This window comes from Trichoderma evansii (assembly GCF_050947405.1).
Source record: "Trichoderma evansii strain SZMC 28006 chromosome Unknown GGI43scaffold_26, whole genome shotgun sequence".
NCBI lineage: Eukaryota > Fungi > Ascomycota > Sordariomycetes > Hypocreales > Hypocreaceae > Trichoderma > Trichoderma evansii.
Window position 1 is genome coordinate 460,524 of NW_028145180.1, and position 19,917 is coordinate 480,440.

The 19,917-nt window shown below is 40.3% G+C and overlaps 7 protein-coding genes across 7 annotated transcripts; 4 read left to right on the forward strand and 3 right to left on the reverse strand.

Annotated features, from left to right (window-relative positions):
• Positions 1–172: 172 nt before the first annotated feature.
• On the forward strand, positions 173–1,597 carry GGI43DRAFT_430627 (uncharacterized protein; the record flags this gene model as incomplete). Its single annotated transcript, XM_083209279.1, has 1 exon — positions 173–1,597. One exon carries the CDS (start codon positions 173–175, stop codon positions 1,085–1,087), a length of 915 nt encoding a protein of 304 aa, XP_083056594.1. The 3' UTR covers positions 1,088–1,597.
• Positions 1,598–1,769: 172 nt separating this feature from the next.
• Positions 1,770–5,631, forward strand: GGI43DRAFT_416055 (beta-mannosidase). Its single transcript, XM_083207222.1, has 4 exons — positions 1,770–2,581; positions 2,644–3,090; positions 3,143–3,651; positions 3,720–5,631. Exons 1-4 carry the CDS (start codon positions 2,379–2,381, stop codon positions 5,432–5,434), a joined length of 2,874 nt encoding a protein of 957 aa, XP_083056595.1. The 5' UTR covers positions 1,770–2,378; the 3' UTR covers positions 5,435–5,631.
• A 114-nt stretch (positions 5,632–5,745) lies between these two features.
• On the reverse strand, positions 5,746–6,809 carry GGI43DRAFT_416057 (SGNH/GDSL hydrolase family protein). The gene is made up of 2 exons (XM_083207223.1): positions 6,581–6,809; positions 5,746–6,493 (listed from the first exon to the last, which is right to left on the reverse strand). Exons 1-2 carry the CDS (start codon positions 6,720–6,722, stop codon positions 5,847–5,849), a joined length of 789 nt encoding a protein of 262 aa, XP_083056596.1. The 5' UTR covers positions 6,723–6,809; the 3' UTR covers positions 5,746–5,846.
• A 656-nt stretch (positions 6,810–7,465) lies between these two features.
• GGI43DRAFT_416058 (Nitroreductase-like protein) lies at positions 7,466–8,484 on the forward strand. Its single transcript, XM_083207224.1, has one exon. It carries the CDS (start codon positions 7,490–7,492, stop codon positions 8,216–8,218), a length of 729 nt encoding a protein of 242 aa, XP_083056597.1. The 5' UTR covers positions 7,466–7,489; the 3' UTR covers positions 8,219–8,484.
• Positions 8,485–10,623: 2,139 nt separating this feature from the next.
• Positions 10,624–11,672, forward strand: GGI43DRAFT_430633 (Alpha/Beta hydrolase protein; the record flags this gene model as incomplete). The annotated part of the gene is made up of 5 exons (XM_083209280.1): positions 10,624–10,734; positions 10,787–11,003; positions 11,082–11,102; positions 11,139–11,494; positions 11,565–11,672. The coding sequence occupies 5 exons, from the start codon at positions 10,624–10,626 to the stop codon at positions 11,670–11,672; spliced, it is 813 nt and encodes a 270-aa protein (XP_083056598.1).
• A 730-nt stretch (positions 11,673–12,402) lies between these two features.
• Positions 12,403–14,377, reverse strand: GGI43DRAFT_430634 (uncharacterized protein; the record flags this gene model as incomplete). Its single annotated transcript, XM_083209281.1, has 5 exons — positions 12,403–13,676; positions 13,787–14,011; positions 14,083–14,155; positions 14,208–14,221; positions 14,287–14,377. 5 exons carry the CDS (start codon positions 14,375–14,377, stop codon positions 12,403–12,405), a joined length of 1,677 nt encoding a protein of 558 aa, XP_083056599.1.
• A 1,591-nt stretch (positions 14,378–15,968) lies between these two features.
• GGI43DRAFT_430638 (CoA synthetase) lies at positions 15,969–18,002 on the reverse strand (the record flags this gene model as incomplete). The annotated part of the gene is made up of 3 exons (XM_083209282.1): positions 15,969–16,270; positions 16,346–16,452; positions 16,523–18,002. 3 exons carry the CDS (start codon positions 18,000–18,002, stop codon positions 16,181–16,183), a joined length of 1,677 nt encoding a protein of 558 aa, XP_083056600.1. The 3' UTR covers positions 15,969–16,180.
• Between the last annotated feature and the right edge of the window lie 1,915 nt (positions 18,003–19,917).

The window sequence follows — 19,917 nt, forward strand, 5'->3', positions numbered from 1 at the left end:
CTATGGCTTTGTTCATGAGTGGAAGGCGGATGAATTGGTATATAATTAGGCTGGTCATGGCATTTTAACAATGTTTGATACCAATAGTACAACTTTTATTTTCAGTATTTGATTCATAACTTCTCTTTCCAACGTTTCTTCCGTAACGTCTACTCTCAAAATTTGATCTACAATGCAGCGTAAACTTACAGGTCGTAAGATTGCAATTGTTGGCGCTAGTGGTCAACTTGGCAAACCGACTCTCAAAGCACTATTATCCAAAGGGGTTCATACAATAACTGCAATCCAACGCAACGAGTCTACAAGCGAATTTCCGTCGGAAGTAATCGTCAAGAGAGGATCTTTTGAGGATGAGTCTTTCCTCGTGGATGCTCTTCAAGGTCAAGATGCTGTCGTCGTAATTGTTCCAATTCCTAACATGGATCTTGGGGACCGATTTATACGCGCAGCTGCCAAGGCCAGAGTGCCATATATATTACCAACGGAGTTTGGTGTTGATACTCCGAACTTTGAGAATGAACATTCCATGATGGCACCAAAAGTAGCGAGGCGCAGGCTGGTTGAAGAGCTTGGAGTGAGCAGCTGGATTGCTGTGATAGTTAACTTTTGGCTGGATGCAAACATCCAGAGCGGTCTCTGGGGCATCGACGTTAAAGACCGAAAGGTAGAAATGTTGAAAAACGCTGAGGTTAAGATTTCAACGACAACTGTCTCGCGATCTGGAGAGGGAATTGCTGTACTTCTCAGCCTGCCGGAGACAGAATTGGCTCAGTTCAAAAATAAGTCTTACTACTATTCATCTTTTGAGCTCTCTCAGCGAGATATCTTTGAAGCTGTGAAGAGAGCCACGGGAACAAAAGATGCAGACTGGGATATTAGAGAGAAGGATGCCACACAGGTAATTGAAGAATCTGAGCTGAAAATACGGGAAGGCGATGGCTACGCAGAGTGGTATAGACTGTTTGTAATGTTTTTCCAGGGTGTCCATGGTTCGAATTACGAAGACAAGGCTGTTAATCTGCAGGAACATGGCCTGCTGGAAGAGAACCTTGATACCGTCGTCAAGCAGGCAGTCGCTAATTTGTAATTAAATATGTTTGCTTTTTATATTTTGATGTTTTACTGGTAGATATGCTGTATTATCGTGTGAGATAGGCGTATAGCGCTTCAAGACGAATATCTGAAAATGTTAATATACTAAATCATTGTCCGACCACATCTTATTGGATACGATACTTTAAAGTTGCCACAGTTTGGACATGAGGCATCTGATATGGGTAGAAGACGATAGTGTCTGCTACGCCTGGGATGCCAATAGTCGACCGATCCGCTTAGATTTATATATCAAGCTAAATGGACCAATATTATGCTGCTAAAACATTTAAATATGAATTTTTGGGATATAATTACGCCGTATCTTTCTCTTGAGCGATATCCTTCCCAGCTACACACTAGACTTCTTATGTTGACCTTGAGAATTTTTGAAAGCAACTCTGGTATTCACTAGAGATAGTATTGAGCATCGGAACCGCGGGTCGCTAGACAAACAGCTTAGAATCGTCTTTTGTTCCCAATTGTATATTGATAGTCAATTAGCATCCTATTGCATCAGCTCAATTGAATACGATTTTGTCATACCACAAACTGTGTTCTCGATGACGCCTCTTGACCCCTCGGCCAAGGCTAACCCGGGGCGCCAGGGATTTTCGGGTCCGATTTTCGCACCCCGCAGCAGTATCAGTGCGAGCTTAAGAGTTCACTGCAACACCCCGCATTTCAACGCTACCTCCAAATCAACCAACTGCGTCACTAGACTAAGGCGAGTTCTACAACGCTGTTGGCGAGTCTATTTGAAGCCTCGTGTCTTAACGTGTGGTTTAGAGCAGACTGAAGCCACGACTTGCGATGCTCAAACTGTTAAAATGCATGTATATACGATCATTTTACAATTTGCTACTGGAGTCGCCTTCTGTTCTGGAACTCAATGCTGTTCCACTTGAAGATGCTCTGATGCATACATAGTGCATGTACCTTCTCAGGTTACGACCAATATGTGCCCATTCCCTGCCGATCATTCAGAAGTATGGTTGCCCGGCTGCCAATGGGAAAAAGCGGTAGGGATAAGACCACTGGGGTAGATACTTGATCACAAGGCCCAATAATGTCGAATGTTAATTGCAATTAACTTTAGAAAGGGATGTTTGATGTCATCTGCCACCATGCGGTACCGCTTTTGAAGCTCACCACCATCGCTTTGGATTGTTATAAGAGCATGCCTTCTATACACCGTTTTGCCACAATACCACCTCTATTCATCTTTGAAGTGCTACCTCTCAGATAAATAGAAGGCTATTTATACGGGTCGCTGGGGGCACATCATGGGACTTTCTTCATATGTACAGGCCGTTGGTACGGCTGTCGTACTACTGGCACAGTTTGCACATGCGTCGTATAAAGTTCTTAATCTTTCCAAACAGGAGTGGACTCTTACAAGTCCAAACTTCCCGAATATATCCGTCCCGGGAAAGGTCCCATCACACGCCCACGTCGATCTTTACGCAGCGAACATTATTAGCGACCCGTACGTCTTGCAGATGCTCAGAGGGTCAGGCCATGGTATAATTAACATGACAATCATCGCAGTTTGATCGAACTAAATGACTTCAACCTTCGCTGGGTTGGCTTTAATAACTGGACATATACCAGCGAAATCATTGGACTGTACGATCAGTGCGCCGCGACCGATATGCTGCAGGTGCAAGATCTGACCAACCACAGGGAAAGCTCTAGGAACCTGACCACCTACCTCGTCTTTAACGGTCTTGATACCTACGCCGCCATCGACTTCTGCGGACAACAAGTTGCCAATGCTGACAATCAGTTTCGTCAGTGGGTTTTTAATATTTCTGATGTCTTGGCATCATGCCAAGCTCAGCAGCCTCAGCTTGCTGTCAGGTTTGGAGCTGCACCCAATATCTCGGCAACCATTGCAGCAGAACCCGGGCAAGAGACATGGCCAAACGGCATTGATGAGGTCTACGAAATTCCCAACAGACAATTTGTACGGAAGGAGCAGTCTGATTTCGGATGGTGCGCCAACTCTTCATATGCCGAGTTGTTATACCGCTGACGCCATCTGCAGGGACTGGGGCCCAGCTTTTTCTCCTGCAGGCATTTGGCAGCCCGCGTATCTAGTTCAACTTGATGGACCAGAATCTATATATGTTAAAAATTCGGCTTTTGATTTGTACCGATACGGCCAGCTGAACAACTTGCCACCAGATCAGACCGCCGACTGGATTTTTAACGCGAGTGTGGACGTTGTCGGAAACATCCCTCTTGAGGCATACCTGAAATACTCAATTGTGGATTTAGACACAAAAAAGCAGGTGAGTACTGGAAATCTTAGTAACATAGTGAATGGAGGGGACGTCATTACCGGCATTGCGACCCTCGATGCTTCTGAATACGAGCTCTGGTGGCCCAATGGCCTTGGTGCGCAGAAACTCTATAGCATGAACGTCGAAATTATCTCAAAATACAAGACCATTGCGTCTGTCAGCAAGCGAATGGGCTTTAGGACTATAGTTCTCAATATGGAGCCTATTAGCGACCTAGAGTTGTCCCAAGGAATTATTAATGGCAGCAATTGTAAGTCACTAGTCGCTATTTTTCCATATGTATTATAGATAGCAAGCCGACTAATCGGGTTATTGCAGTTCACTTCGAAATCAATGGGCACACTTTTTATGCAAAAGGCAGCAACTTTGTTCCTCCAGACCCTTTTTGGCCGCGTGTCACACCTGAACACATACGTGAAATCCTTTCTGATGTTGTGGACGCTAATCAGAATATGCTGCGCGTCTGGTCCAGCGGCGCATACGCACCTGACTTCATGTACGATCTTGCTGATGAGATGGGAATTCTGCTCTGGTGCGAATTCGAATTTAGCGTTTCTTTGTACCCAGTTGCGCCAGCCTTCCTCGAAAGCGTTCGCCAGGAGGCTGTTTATCAAGTGCGGCGTGTAAACCATCATCCATCCATGGCACTTTGGGCCGGTGGAAATGAAATGGAGAAGGATGAGCTACCTGCTGTCAAGTCTAGTGCTCCAGATCAGTATGAGCGTTACTTGAGTGAGTATCTAGAGCTATTTCTCAACACATTGCTACCTGCCGTCTATGGCAACTCTCGAAGCATCAGCTATATGCCCTGTAGCACCAACAATGGCTACTTGGAACTCAACTTTAGTTTGCCGATTCCCTTTGTTGATCGCCTCTATAATACCACTCCTGGTTATTTGTATGGAGACAGCGACTTTTACGACTATAATGCAGCCCAAGCTTTCGATATCAATCATTACGTTGCTGGCCGATTCGCCAATGAGTTTGGTTTTCATTCTATGCCTAGCATCGAGACATGGCGTGAGGCTATTCCCAACGACCAGCTATCATTTAATTCAACCATGACCGTCTTGCGAAACCATCACTATCCACCTGGCAGCCTTACTACAACTAATACGGCTGATCCTCTCAGAGGTATGGGCGAGATGACACTGGGTGTTCAGCTGTGGTATCCACAGCCCGTCAAAGCAGACCCCATCGCCAACTTCTCTGCTTGGTGCCATGCCACTCAAATTTTTCAGGCCGATTTCTATCATACTAAGATTCAATATTATCGTGCTGGCTCGGGCATGCCTCATCGACAGTTAGGTTCACTGTATTGGCAACTTAACGATATCTGGCAAGCGCCGACATGGTCAAGCAGGGAGTACGACGGTCGCTGGAAGGTCAACTTTTATGCGACAAAAGACATATTCCAACCTGTTATTATTGCCCCAGTATTTAATGTTACTACAGGCATATTGGACATATATGCAGTTTCTGATTTGTGGAGTGATGTTTCGGGTGAGGCCAGTTGGGAATGGATTGGCTATGACGGCAAACCAGTTGGACTAGCCAACTTATCTGTCAAAGCCCAGAAGTTTACGGTTGGCCCAGTTAACTCAACAATATTGGCAAGCATGAATATACCTCAGCTCGCAAGCGGCGGCAGTCTGCCAGCCGCTAATGCAGTTTTGATTGCCAACATTACTGCCACCGGAACGCCACCCAATACTCAGGGCACGAAAACTTATTCCCATTCCAATTATTTCACGGCTACGCCTCTCAGTAAGGCTGAACTGATTGATCCAGGATTATCAATTCGTCAAGAGGAAAATGGCTTCACCGTCACTGCTGAAAAGGGCGTTAGTGCATTTACATGGATCGTACTGGATCCGAGCGATTCAAGCGCCATCGTCACGTTTGATGACAATGGTTTCTGGCTTCGGCAGGGTCAAAGTAAAACGGTTGGATATCGCGTTCGCGGATCCAGCCCCGGCTGGGAGGGTCGTGTGACAGTTAGCAGCATCTGGAACAATACCTTACCTTCGTGATGGAACATGGCCTGGTGTAGCTATAATGTTGATATGGTTAATATTCATCAGTTTGCAACCAAAATTACATTTTCTGCAACAATACAGCGTCTCGTGTTGGATACAAATATTTGCATTTCAAGAATTTCGCTTGTGCTGGTAGTAGAATATAGAAACTAGTTTCAGTTAACTGCAACAAAAAGTTATTATTGTAAAAATTCTCTTCGGTGTCTCTACTGTGCTAAGCTATTGATTAGATATAATCAAAAATGGAACTACAGGTAGAACTAGCCAAGCATCTGAATATTTATTAATAGCAGAAGTTCCACTGTCGATAATCTATTATGTAGTTCCACAGCTCTTTTTTTTTTAAAAAAAAAAAAAGAAAAAAAAAAAAAAGAAAAAAAGGCTTAATATGACTATTATCCGAAATCTATGCCTGAAGAAATCCCTTTGAGACAGCCTTCCGAATGCCTTTATGCCATATTCTAGCCATTTTTTGATATGCTGAATCATTTGGGTGTGTTCCATCAACCAACTCATCGGCGTTAGGCCCATCTGCGCCATGCATATCTACGAGGATTATCCTCTTGTGTTGTTTATGTTTTTGGAGAGCTAACTCTTGAAATTGCGCATTCGCCTGTAATATTCGCTGTTCTGTAAAGATATCCGAATTCAAGAGGAGTGTAGACAAGATGACCGTAGCGCCTGGACAAGTGCTCCAAATGTACTCCACTAACCCACTGACGCGATTTCCAATTTGTCCTATTTCAAGATCCTGAAGACAATCGTTGGAACCAGCGTTGATGGTTACGAGGTTAGGCATTAGCAAGGGGATAGATATACGTGCTTTTCGCTCAATCTGGTCAATCGTGAACCCCCGCCATCCTTCGTTCTGGTTATTAGCCATCGTACCGGATTTTCGCGACCCTACCATTTCCACGATATAACCGTCCGAAGTGAGCATGTCATAAAGGAATTTCCGGTAACCATTCTTATCAGAAGATCCAACGCCATACGTAATCGAACCGCCGAGTGGCATTAAACGCAGTGTTGTAGATTTTGTAATACAATTGCTACCTGTAGCGACGATACCACACAGAACGCTATTAGTGTATAGGAACATTACAGCTTGGAGTTTTGGCTATGCGTCAGTTAGAGTCATACTTGCAATAGGGTGATGGGAATCTCCTTCCCGTAATAGAGGTGATGACTCAGTACTGCTTGAACGCACTGTACCCGTATATATCCGGAGTGGCTGGTAGCTACTGAGTAACGTAGAGCGAGCCCATAATGCGGAAATAGACATTATACCGGTTCGCAGACGCTGAGGCGATAAGATCTGTCACATCAAATTTTGAGAGGCTATGCTGATAAGCTTTATAAAGGAAGTAAGAAGGGTTATTGGGTTTAAACATCTCACAAGCCGCAAACAAGAAAATGTACAGCAAGGGCGTCCATAACATCGGCGCAGAACTAGCTTGCTAGACTGTCATTTTTCCGATCAAGCTAGTCAACCCACTAGACCTAGGTAGTACAGACGACACGGTCCCATGTATAAATATGGCAGTATGGGATAAAAAAAAGTCGTGCATAATTGTACTTGATGTCTAAAGCTTGTAAAAGATATATATTTTCCCGCCTTTCGAAATACTACATCCAATGGCCCTGTGTTTATTGGAATTATTGAATTCAGCTTATCAAGCCGAATCGAAAGATGGTTATGTCATATCCCTAGGTGGCGCACAGATATTGGTCGGCTGAGCTACCTTCTGACTGTGAAAATATTCCTAATCAATTGCCCCTGAAAGAAATGGATCGCTCGCTACAGTTGTCAACTGCGCCATTTACGCCATCTACGAAACGTATTGCAGCATTATTTCTTTCTAGGGGTTATTTTCTTTTCTTTTAGCTTCTCCGTTGTTGATAGTTTGAGTGCAGGTGAATTAATAATGTAAAATTTCATTACGACACAGACAGCATGGCAAGGGCCACTCTGCTATATAGACAGAGCCCAACCCAACTTTGCTTTCTTGAACTGCTCAAATTCGCACATTCTGCTGCAAATAATCACACATGATACTTCATCCACTATTTTTAATAATGTCTACCATAGAGTCCGAGACTTCCCTTCTAACCTCGCTCGATCTACTGATCAATGGCCGTCACTCTGTCCGCCGATTCCTACCTGATAGCATATCACCTGAAATATTAAAAAAGTCGTTGGCGCTAGCTCAGTCAACCGCATCAAACAACAACTTGCAGCCTTGGCGAGCGATAATTTTAACTGGCACGCAATTAGAAAATCTCAAAAATGCTTTGTCACAGGCATGGCGTGAAGGATGGCCTAATTTACCCGAGACACCTACTGATTATATGCATCACAAAGAAGCCTTTGCAGCAGAACTATATGGGAAACTTCTGGCCATTGGTCGGGATGACCATGAAAAGAGACAAACTGCACTAGCAGAGAATTTTCAGCTCTATGGAGCTCAAGCAGCGGCCATAGTATATATGGACAGTCGACTTTCTAAGTATGACATACTTAGTTCTGGGCTCTGGATGCAGAATTTCACACTGGCCCTTCGAGCACAAGGGGTTGAGGCCTGTTACATGGCTAGCATTACAGGATATCCAGAAGTACTACAACGTGAATTGGGTCTTGTTGGGGATGTTAATTTTTTGAGTGGGATAGCAATAGGTTATGAAGACTTGAACTACGTGGGTAACGAACTTAGGATGGGCCGAGACCCGTGGACAAATAATGTTGAGATTCGAGGAAAGACGGACGCTGATAAAGTATAAGGACTAGTAAAATACTAACATAAAATTTGAGTATACTTTTGGTGGATCGTTATATGCGTGCGCTATATAGCAAGACAGACAAACAAGTGGATTAGATGGTATGGGGAGTGGCAGATAATTAACTTAATATCTCTCATGTAGTCTATTCATAGCTTACGCCAATCAAAAAAAAAAGAATCAAATAAAAAATAAGGCGGCATGATCGTCATAGAGATGATGTGCTTCGTATAGGAATTTGGGTCTTACTGACACCTTGCTGATTCTACATCCCTAATATCCGAAACAAGCCTTGTATTTGGTATTCCGTTTATCATACGGAGGTCGCTATTAAAAGTTCTGTCTTACCGCCTTGAGGCCCACTTTACCTGGAATAGTAAAAGAGAGAGGGGGGGGGGGGGGGGGGTTAAAGGAACAAGATTATAGAACATAAAGAATTTAATCAAGGTCAATTACAACACCAGTTTCTAGCCAGCGGTTCTTTTTCCTCTTTTCTATAATTATTTCTACCTTCTAGGTAAATAATTTTTTATATATAATAAGGAATTGATTTAATTTAAGCCTGTATTTGTATTTAAAGTATTTTATCCCAGGTATAAATCCAGGCTATTATTGCCTTGCTTATTAACTTCAAGGCGCTGTGCTTTATAATATTTTTTTTTATATAAAATTACACTAGCTTAATTATATTAAAGTTAAGTAAATTAGCTATCCAGGTTATTTTCTAGACTTAATACTTATTATAAATAATAAATTATATATAATACTAATATAAAAAAGTATTATTCTTTGATATAATAGCCTTAGGGCTAACTTTTTTTATAAATAAAATAAGTCTTAAAATAATAATCTGCTGCTAGTAATACTACTAGTTAATACCACTGCTTTTACTATAAAAAAGCTTTTTTATTTCTTTTATAAACTTTTACTTAAATTTGAAGCTAGGCCTGCTTTAAATATTTAAGTAGTATATATTATTTTTAATTTCTTATATTTTTTTTATTAATAGCTTAATTTTTTTATTTATTTTTTTAATTATTTTTTATTTTTAATATATTTTCTTATAATTTTAAGCTTTTAAGTATAATAAGGCTTTTTTTTATTATATAAAAAAAAGTTTTAAAACTAAAACTTTATATATCCTTTTTATTACTTATAAATATATAAGCAAATTATATATTTTTTTAATAAATATTATATATAATAGCTTTTTTATTAATAAAGAAAAATAATAATAATTTTATTTAATTAAATAATTTTTTTTAATTTTTTAAAGTTTAATATATATGGGTAAGATATTAGGCTAGTTTTACTTTTTTTATTACTGCTATTAAGCCTAGTTTTTTTATTAGTTTTATCTTATAAATCCTAGTAATCTAGAGAACTTGCTATATAATTATTAAAGAGACTTAGCCTTTTAATTTACTTCAAATTAGAGTATAGCTTTTCTCCCTGCTATATTAATTACAGTATACTTTTTATAAGATAATATCTTTAATATTAACTTGCTTATATAGCTAGCCTGACCTAGGTATATCTTATATATAAATATTTAAGATTAGTAGCTTTAATAAGTTAAAGCTATGCTTAATAGCTTAATTTAAAATTAATATTATAGTCTTAGAATAAATCCTAGTAATTTACTATATTTACTTGCTAGAAAACCTAGCTAGTTTTATAGTTAAGGCCTAAGCCTGTGTTACTGTATTATAAAAAATTATTTTTTTTAGAATTATATTATGTGATGCTGCTTAATAGCGCTGTAAGTGTTATGTTATTATTATATTGTGGCTAGGTTAGAATACGGGATTGCTGGCAAGGGAGGAATTCTGCTGGTAGAAAAAATCAGGCGGTGAGACAGAACTTTTGGTAGCGACCTCCGTATATGAACATTTACTTCGTGTGACTTTCTTTTAGATAATGTATACACGCTGAGTCATCAAATCTTTACAACTGGTGCCTTAATGTGGCAATAAGATTCATAATCTATACACGATGATTATGTATATATAGTTACATGTATTACTTATTATGAGAGGTAAAGAATGAAAAGCTTGAGATCAATATACAATATACAGTGCTTATAAATATCTTGGAATTGTATGAAGATTTCATCTCAGAAGAAACTTACATTAGCGCCAATCTTTTCTTATACCTATATCAGTAATCTTCCATAATTAGGAATATTGATTTGGAAACATATCTGGTTCAAATAGCCTTCTTAAACACATCTAATAACCTCACATGGCTATTTCCAACATTAAAAGACTAAAAATCGGTGCATATAGCGACAATTCATCGTGTGTCTGCAATATAACTGTTTATTTTTATTGCGATACCTTTGTAGTCAAGTATCAGCTTGCTCCAGGTCCGAAATTTAGCACGCCTGCGCAAACGACAAAAGCAATATGCCCAATACCAAGAGTGTTGAGTTCCAAACTCGAGATGGTCTTACCTTGAGGGGACTGCTCACATTAATGGATAAGCCAGGTGCGCCGCTGGTGATCTTGCTATCTCCAGTATGACTTCCTCCAAACAACCATAAGGCACAATTTCACTGAGATTAAGCAGTTTGGCGTTATAAGCGCACAATTAATGGATGTCCAAGCAAAAATCTTCAACGATGGTGGATTTGCTACATTAACTTACGATCCCCGGACGTTTGGTAAAAGTGATGGACTGCCAAGACACAATATTAACTTTGACAAGCAGTCAGAGGACGTCTTTGATGCTGTTACGTATGCCACATCATTAATTCCGTGGGTAGATGTAAATCGTATCGCTCTTCGTAAGTAACAGAAACTATTGTTATGCGGAGGATATCCAATAATTTTAGAATTAAATATAGATGCTAACATTCTGCTAGTTGGTGGTGGACATGGAGGAGGTGTTGCTATCTGAGAAGCAGCTGTTGATCCAAGAGTAAAAGCTCTCATAGTGCAGGTTCCTGGACTATCTGGAGATATGGATGCTCGATTTTATCCTCCCGGACTACTGGACCGATCGAGAAGGGCTTTCTCAGAATTTTCCGAAAATTCTGGAAAAAATCAAGAGTATATTCAGTTATTCCCAGCCTCTGCTGAAGAAGCTGCCGCAAACCCTCAAAAAGCACTGCTCGGAGGACCTGCACTTTTCGGATTTTACAGTTTTATTCAAACGTTTACGGATGGGAAAGAATATGACTGGGAAAACAAAGTAACCCTTGAAAGCGCATTCTACAATTTTATTAACGAATTCCGAGCGTATTTACCAAGAGTTTCGCCTACCCCTCTCTTATATGTGTGTCCTAGTGGAGAGCTACCTGCCGAGCCCCATGAAGAAGCATACATGGCAGCGAAAGAACCAAAAGAGTTTTTTTAAGATTGAGCCATTTGATTTCGCAGGTTACATGTCTGGGACTACAAACCAGTCACAGCAGGACATCGAGGTAAAATTTTTACAAAAGTATCTGATGTAGTAGATTTTACTTTAGATTCCAAAAAGTACTTGAAAAGAATTATTTGAGTTATGGAAGTATAGGTATGAACCTTCGGTGCGCGCTGGAGTGCAATTGAGGGTTACGAAATAGCTTATCCACCATCCTATATGGCGTAAATAGAATCAATAATTTATTAAAAAAAATTAAGAAGGTAAATAAAAAAAAAGACAGAAAGAAAGAAGAGAAAAATGGATAATAGGGTTTGTGGGGAAAAGGTAAGATGCGGTGAGCGGACAAAAGTCTGCGACCACATTTACTCGCTGTACTATAGCGCCTGCTTACCACACCATAGTGCTATTGATTTCACCCAGGTTTCTAGTCCACTATAATATAGCGCCATTCTACTAAATACATGGATTCCAATTATTTCACAAAGATGGTGCAGTAAATTTACATAAAATGATTTACTTACCAATGCATGAAAATACTCAAGGAAGGATTAATATTACATATTTGTTAACTTTAAATAGCAGAAGCCTACTTACAAGTACCATTTATGTCAGGCAGGGTGTCCCTTCCCTTACAGCCATTGTACTTATAGATCAAAACAGTAAATGATGCTTGATACAGCCAAGTTGGTATGAAGAAATATTATCATTCATAAAATTTCAATGCTTTTGTGATTAAGAAAGAGATGTCTATGGTGTAGCAGCTCAATTTGGTCAGATGTTTGTGAAACATAATATACTCTCCTTATCCCTTATTGGTGTCATACTACCACTTGGGGCTGCTCCAGTAAATCCCCTACGTTCATTGAAACCTCTCCTTCCAGCGCAGCCATAAGTGATTTGAAATCAGCGAATAGGGTATTTGCTCGTATATGATCAATAAGTGATGAGTTATAAAGCATCGAAACTTCGTATTGATCGCGTTGCCGTTTGACCATCAATATAACTGCCCAGTGATAGTCAGTGTTGAAGTTATCCAGATCTGGCCGGGGGACAATCTTGTTTATTTCTGAATTGTCGGCATTTGTGTTGCACACGTCCTTGGGTTTGTTTAACTCAGATCTCAAATTAACAAATGACTGAACCCAAGGCCGCCCGTCAGCGCTTGGTACTACACCGGGGGCAAATCCTTGCTCCCACTTGGTTGTAGTGGTGATATCATCTTGGACTCGCTGTAACAGCTCTGTGACAGGCTCTTCTTTGCTCTGTACAGAAATTCGGAATGGTACCGCATTTACCAAAGGCCCCATAACACGCCAGACGTCCGCAAATGTGTTAGATGATCTCCCGTGACGACAAAGGCCAAACGTAATATCTCGATGTCCTGATAATTTTGCTAGGGCCATTGCCCATGCAGCGAGGATGACTTGTGTTGGGTTCCTTGGTGTATCGCTATTGGGTTGAGGATTGATAAAGGGAACTGGGAGCATGTCTGTTAAGACATTCTCGACGCTGCCACTGACTACAGCTTGGTCGAGGGGATGGATATTGGCCACGTTTGCGCCACGCAAATAATTTTCCCAACACTTCCTGACCTCTTGCTGCGGGGCAATGAGACGTAGATGTTTGACAAACGCACCAAACCACGGGCGTTCAATATTTTCAGCTCGTGCATAATTGGATGGAGACTGTATGATTTGTGATATCTCTTTGTCAATGAGAAAGCGTGTGAAAGCATCGCAGTGAGTATGATATAAGGAGATTGCAAAAAAGTTGCGACCTTCGTGGGCTGTATCTCCTAGCACAAGAGCATATCTCGCGGCTGGTGCACCCAGCTGAAGCTTCTGGGCAGTTGTGCTGTCAAGAAGTGATCGAAGGCTGGAAGGATAGGACCAATGCGACGTTGTTTCTTTGAGTAAAGCCAGGGCAAACCTATTTTTGCCTATGCCGATGATAGTTGTACGAAAGATTGGATTTTTCATTTCCAAAAGGCGTACAAATTGTTTCAATCCATGTTGTAGATTGGGCCCTTCAACTTCGTAGATGTAATTGATACATCCTGTGCCGCCATTTTGTTGATGATGTAAAAAGAACTCTATAGGGAAACATGTTAGCGAGTCTATCACTTTTCAATAAAAGTTTTGCGTGAATATATTCCTTAATGCATATATCGTTTGATAGATATGAGAATATCGAGTATATTACCTTGAATAGAGCTCACTGGCGCAACTTGCACAATGTCATCTTTTGCAATCCCCACTTGTTCTAGGACTTGAGTAAGTTCTCCAGAGCTTATTCCAACCATACTATCAGTTGCAACACTCTCTATCGTTGCGATTGACTCGATAGGTGCATTTTTTTTCGTGGTTGCACAATATGTGCTTTGCTGATACGCACTTATAGTGTCCCATACATTTTTAATTGTTGCATCTAATTCATCGCAGTATCATGATTAGCATTTCTAGAATAAAATAAGGCATCTCTATATATCACTGCCTTACTATTCAGAAAAGTCGCCAAGTCGATCGTATCAACAAAAGACGCGATTTCGCCTAAAAATTGAATAGCTTTTATCTAGACTAAATCAGCAAGTGCCATTTTCTAGTAGAAAAACTTTTCAACTTACTGAATTACCTCCCACTAAAAATATTCCGCTGTTAGTTCTTTCTTGAAAGTTTAAGGTTGATATGCCTAGGTTTACGTACAGGTCATGAAATTGTCGCTATCAACAAATTTGCTGGATTCAATACCGAGGACATCTGCCCATATCTGCCGTAAAGCCTCGATGGATGCCATCTAGACGTTATTACACTCTTTCAAATTGGTGAAATTCAATGAATAAATATCTTTGCCGCTGAAGAAATGGCTCACTGAAAGGTTGCAATGCATTCGATTTTCAGATATATTCTTGCTCCGCTTATATATGGACAAGAATAGGGGATATGAGCAATAACATAACCGGAAAAGCTTCAAAATGAACCTTATCTATTCGGAGGGGAAAAGGAGCAGAGCTAGCATTCATACAATTTAGTAAGGGGTGGGTGGCAGCATGCTAGAAGCCGCGACATTAAAATACTAGCGCCTTCACCAGATACGCTCGGCACATCATCACCGATCTTAAAGTAGTAATATTATATTATATTAATTAATTTGTAGATGCCAAGGTATGATCTGTCATATGTCAATCAAGTCAGCGACCCGTACGGGTGGTACGGAGCGCACTCACGGATGGAACCTTCGTATTCTGTAAGACAAATTACCAAACTTTTATACATGAAACATTTGTGTCAGATAGAGCAGGCATTCTGTCACCAGCTGTACCAAGGCAGCAGGTAACTGTCATTTTCTAGAAATGGATAAATAGCTTAGATGAATTGGTCAGCTCAAAGCGCTAGCAGGGCTCTCAATCCTTTCCCAGGTGCATACTAGCTGTCAGATTTGGTTGCTATATACGTGCGTAAAAATAGCATATCTCAGCAGAAGCCCTGGTCAGTCCTGTATAAGTATATGCAAGGGCTTATGGATAAATTTTATATAAGCCGTGAAGGATCAGTCCCTTGTTTATTACTAGTACTGCCACTTTACTTATAACAGTGTCTAAGCACCAGGCCTAGTAAGTCGGCGTGATTGTAGAGTCCGAGCATATGCCACAAGAAGAGGTTCGTTCATGTGATATTGGTACAAAAGTTCTTAGAATTGACTAAATCAGGAAGTTATTGACCTAAACATGTGATTGTAGCTTAATTTAAAGATATCCGCTTTTATCTCTTACTGAAGAGACATGGAATTACATCAGAACCAGTGGCCAATTTCTTTAGTTAAATTTCATCTCGTTTTGTAGTTTTTTTTTTTTTTTTTTTTTTTTATTAAAATAAAAGCAAAACACGCTTAGAGAGATTCATTAAGACATATTGTTATTTCTTTTATGGCCTCATCTCGTCCTTTTTCTTCTCTCCCTGTCTCTCTATTGAATATTATATATATATAAATGTGTAACCAAGCATTAAATAAATATTCATATTGAAACTACGTAACGAGTATGGCTTATAGTATACCTCGGTACTAAACCACCGATTTCATCGAAGAGACTTTTGGTAATATTAGAAAATGATTCGCCAAAAGTTTCCGGAGCCCGAAATTAAGAGTGGATCAACGCCAAGAGTGAGGCGAAACGCTGCTATTCTCAATTTAATACCTTTCGTGTTACAATTAAAATTTACTTAGTATTTTCTCAAACTTGCTGCTTAGAGCTATATAGCCTTTATCATTCTCACTCAATGGTCTGTTAATTTCCGAGTATTATTCTGCCTTTGGAGGTCAACATATGTATAAAAATACTCAAACGATATAATATATCTCAAAGTCTTCATAATACGCTCGTAGAAGATATATCTTTAACTTTATAGGGGTGGGCTAAAATTTATATTAGCACATGTAAGCGATCTAAGTAATTTCTATATTAATTTTCTTTTTTGGATTATCGGCACTCGCCGACGTTTATTTTGATCCCCGTAATAAACCGTCTAATAGTATTTGTGTCATGGATGTTACTTTACATTTTTCTATAGTGTACAAGTAATTCATTTTGTGAAATGGAATTTAGAGCAGCCCATTTGCAAAATGCTGGGATAGCTGAGTTCTCATCGGCTTCCCCGTTGGGTTATACGGGATGATCTCAACAAATACAATCTACAGCGCGTATGCATTAGCTCCAATTCTGCAACTTAACATATTCGTTGAATATATAATGCAATAAGATTTTACCTCTTTGGGAACTTTGAATTGTGTTAAATATTGAGCAAAATGGCGCTTCAATTCCGACACAACCAGTGGACCCCGCACCTGATTTGGTTGCAGAGATACGGCAAGCCCTTTGGGAACAAAATATTCGTTAGCACCAGATAGCATTGCAGAAGTGTCGGTAAATGAACATTTGCTCACCAATCTCATCGCCGTACACTTCGTCAGCGATACGAAAGCACGCGGCCCCTGAAACCGATTCATGAGTCAAAGCTACGTGCTCAATCTCGGCAGGACCAATTTTCTCACCGCCTTTATTGATGACCTCTTTAATTCTACCCACCAGCCTCAGGTAACCATCAGGCTCAATGGCGCCGAGATCACCAGTGCGAAAGTATCCGTTGGGAAGAAAAGCCTCAGTATTGGCTTGAGAGTTTTCAAGATATCCTTCCATTACGTTTTGGCCAAGCACGCAAACCTCGCCAATAATACCAGGCGCTTTAGTTAGCGCAGCGATCAAGGTATTGGCGCTATTAACCCCTTGCCCCAATGCGTTGGATGGCAAAACCATCACATCTACAGCATCTGGAATGGGAAAATGGCCCCTGCGTCTCATATTGTCTTCTTTCCAAAGGTTGCAGAATATTGCGGGGGCTGTCTCCGTCATGCCATAAACTTCCAGCAAAGGCGGACCCAACGCAACTAAGCGTTCATACAAATCCGGAGAGATCTCGCTACCACCACATCTGATAAACCTCAGATGTGAGGAAACACGGCCACCAGGCCGCGGGAAGTTTAGGAGTAATCGATGAAGAGTCGGAACAGCATGAAACCATGTGATACCGTAATCGGCACATCGCTGCCAGAAGGCGCCAGGGAGCGAACCTGGAATGACGGCACAGCCTCCAGAGAAGAGCGTAGCAAGCAAAGAGCCACAGAGACCAATAATGTGATGCAGCGGCGTAATTATGATGGTTCTATCACTAGATGAGAGTTGATGATTGGCAATAATAATGCGCATTGCGGTGAGAAGATTGGTGTGACTGAGTAGGACCAATTTGGGTGCACCTGTGGTCCCGCTTGTCGAGAGCATGACAACCTTGTCTTCAGACAGCACCTCATCTCTTGAGAAGATGGTCGCTCCAGTATCAGGAATGGCAGGCGTGCAACTGTTATTGGTGATTTCATGTGGCCTCAGGGCGAGCTTCAAAATCTGTTCATCTCCGTCATTTGGTGTACCCTTTCTGTAGCAGAATGCTACGTGCACTCCCAACTGCTGTGCTGCTTGGAAAGCTGGATCGGTCAAATATGAGCTGTCACCTGGCCCCCGCGCTTGGGGCAGCATCACCACCAAATCGAGTTTCATCTGTGAGAAGATATCCCTGAACTCAGTTTGCGTGTACTGTGGGTTTAGTGGGGCTGCAATACCACGCTGGCGTATAATTCCAAGAAGTATAACAGCAAACTCCAATCCATTCGGTAATACAAGCGCAACTCTGCTGTCTTTTGTAATGCCCATGCAAGCAAGATCGCACTGCACAGAATGTGTCATAAACTCCAACTGGGCATATGAAATTTCATCTTGAAATGATGCAGATCCAGCGGAAGGGCAGATAATCGCGGGGGAGCTATTGCTTCCATAATCGCTGGGAAAGATGAGAGTGTTTATTGAACATGCCATGGCGTATTGAAATTGCGAGATAAAATGTTCTCTGTGTGGTTCCAAGACAACTTCATTAATTTTAAGAACTCTTAGCATTTTATAATATATTGCCTGCCCCCTTTTTATGTGGTCTTAGCTATATTCAGCATAATACTTGGCGCTTCCTGCCTGCAAATACATATTTCGTCTTAGCAGGTGTTTTAATATTAAGGGGGAGCTTAGTGTATCCGCTCATATAGAGAGTAAGATTTTATACATGGCTAGTAAATACATAATTTAAATGAAACATGAATATTTTATCAAATTACGATTATCCGAGGATTATTTACCTTGGCAGTGGCTATTGATACCTCTTTTGTAGTTGTCTAGATGAGAAATCTGTCATCAATTTGTCAGCTAGCTTAGTTATCAACAGATTACTAGCAATTGATTTCCATCTTCAATACTAAATCATTTCGTGATAGTGGTAGCGTAGGGTTTATTGAGCTGCAACTAGATATCAACGCAAGCCTAGATCCCATATATACACAGACAGCAATGTCTTACTTGTTGGTAATTCTTGCATCATCCAAATGTATTGGCATATTCCTTCTCTTTTCGTTTCTTTTCTTGTGCGTCTTCTTTATTTTTCTTCTTCCTTCTCTCTTCTCTCTTCCTTTTTTTTGTTTCTCTTATATCTTTCTTTTTCTCTTTCTTTTTCTCTTTCTTTTTCTCTTTCTTTTTCTCTTTCTTTTTCTCTTTCTTTTTCTCTTTCTTTTTCTCTTTCTTTTTCTCTTTTCTTTTCTCTTTCTTTTTCTCTTTCTTTTTCTCTTTCCCTTTCTCTTTCTTTTTCTTTTTTGCCAGCCAGCTATTTCTTTGTAACTTACAATACAAAATGACAGCCCCATTTTATTAATTGATTAACTCTTACCCATTTCTGCAGCTAATTTTGCCCAGCATCCTCGAGAGGATTTGAAAAAAGGTGAACTTATTTCATTTTTCTGCTTAAAGATGGAGAAATAATATCTTTAGTATTTAAACTAAGCAGATTTACCCATCTTTGCTACTTAATTTCAGCTGCTAAACTGGATCTGCTAAACCCTGAGGGTACATGATATCTTTAATGGCATTTTGCCCTCCTTATACTTTACGGAATACTACTTCTCGTTCTGTGATGACTCTCTTACACATTTCACGGGAAAAATAGCATTCCTCGTCTCGGTAGATAATACTTGTACGGTATGCCTATTGGGAAGTACCAAGTTTTTGATGTATTGGCAATCAAACCTTTAGGAACGATATAAACATACTAAATAGAATTGCGTAAATAGTTATTAATGTGCCTGTTTATATTACATCGCTTGAAAGTGTATATAACCTTTCCCCTGTTTGCCACTATTTCTCTTGCACTAATCACCGGGCAGATAAGTGGTTTTTATTCCTTGAAAATGTATTATGTGCAATGAAAATCCGTGGAAGCGTCTAGAATATGAAAAGAGAGAATGATTTGAAGGGGTAAAACATAGCAGTCGTATATTCCGACTAGCATTCGCCTACAGCTCATGTACGTGTTGCGTCTGTGTTGTAGCTTATTGATTGTAAGTGCTTTTTGTTTAGATATTTGTTTTCTTTGCAATTAAATATTACCAAAGTGTTTGTAAGTGGAAAATGGGAGAGATAAACCGCTGGAAATGGAACTGGGTGCTGACACATAATACCGTCAGCACGGAAAAAACTATACTTTTAATACTATTGGAAGGCGATTTTATATGCCTACTATCTATTCTCGTGTGTGCAACTCATCACTCCACTCTTTTCTCAAGCTTCTCCGGCGCAATGTCTGTCCACACAGCTTGCAAATACTCATTTGTCAATAGGTAAGCATTGAGATTCGGATTGCGGGCGCACTTCCTTGTTATCGCCAACTAAAATATTGGTTATAAGCGGGGTATTG

What these genes read in the sequence shown, in the direction of transcription:
- GGI43DRAFT_416055 (XM_083207222.1), top strand. Translation starts at nt 2,379, where the DNA reads ATGGGACTTTCTTCATATGTACAGGCCGTTGGTACGGCTGTCGTACTA. An exon ending in GCGAACATTATTAGCGACCC is followed by an intron (nt 2,582 to 2,643) that starts GTACGTCTTGCA and finishes CAATCATCGCAG; the next exon opens with TTTGATCGAACTAAATGACT. An exon ending in GAGCAGTCTGATTTCGGATG is followed by an intron (nt 3,091 to 3,142) that starts GTGCGCCAACTC and finishes CGCCATCTGCAG; the next exon opens with GGACTGGGGCCCAGCTTTTT.
- GGI43DRAFT_416057 (XM_083207223.1), bottom strand. Translation starts at nt 6,722, where the DNA reads ATGTCTATTTCCGCATTATGGGCTCGCTCTACGTTACTCAGTAGCTAC. An exon ending in TTCCCATCACCCTATTGCAA is followed by an intron (nt 6,494 to 6,580) that starts GTATGACTCTAA and finishes TCGTCGCTACAG; the next exon opens with GTAGCAATTGTATTACAAAA.
- GGI43DRAFT_416058 (XM_083207224.1), top strand. Translation starts at nt 7,490, where the DNA reads ATGATACTTCATCCACTATTTTTAATAATGTCTACCATAGAGTCCGAG.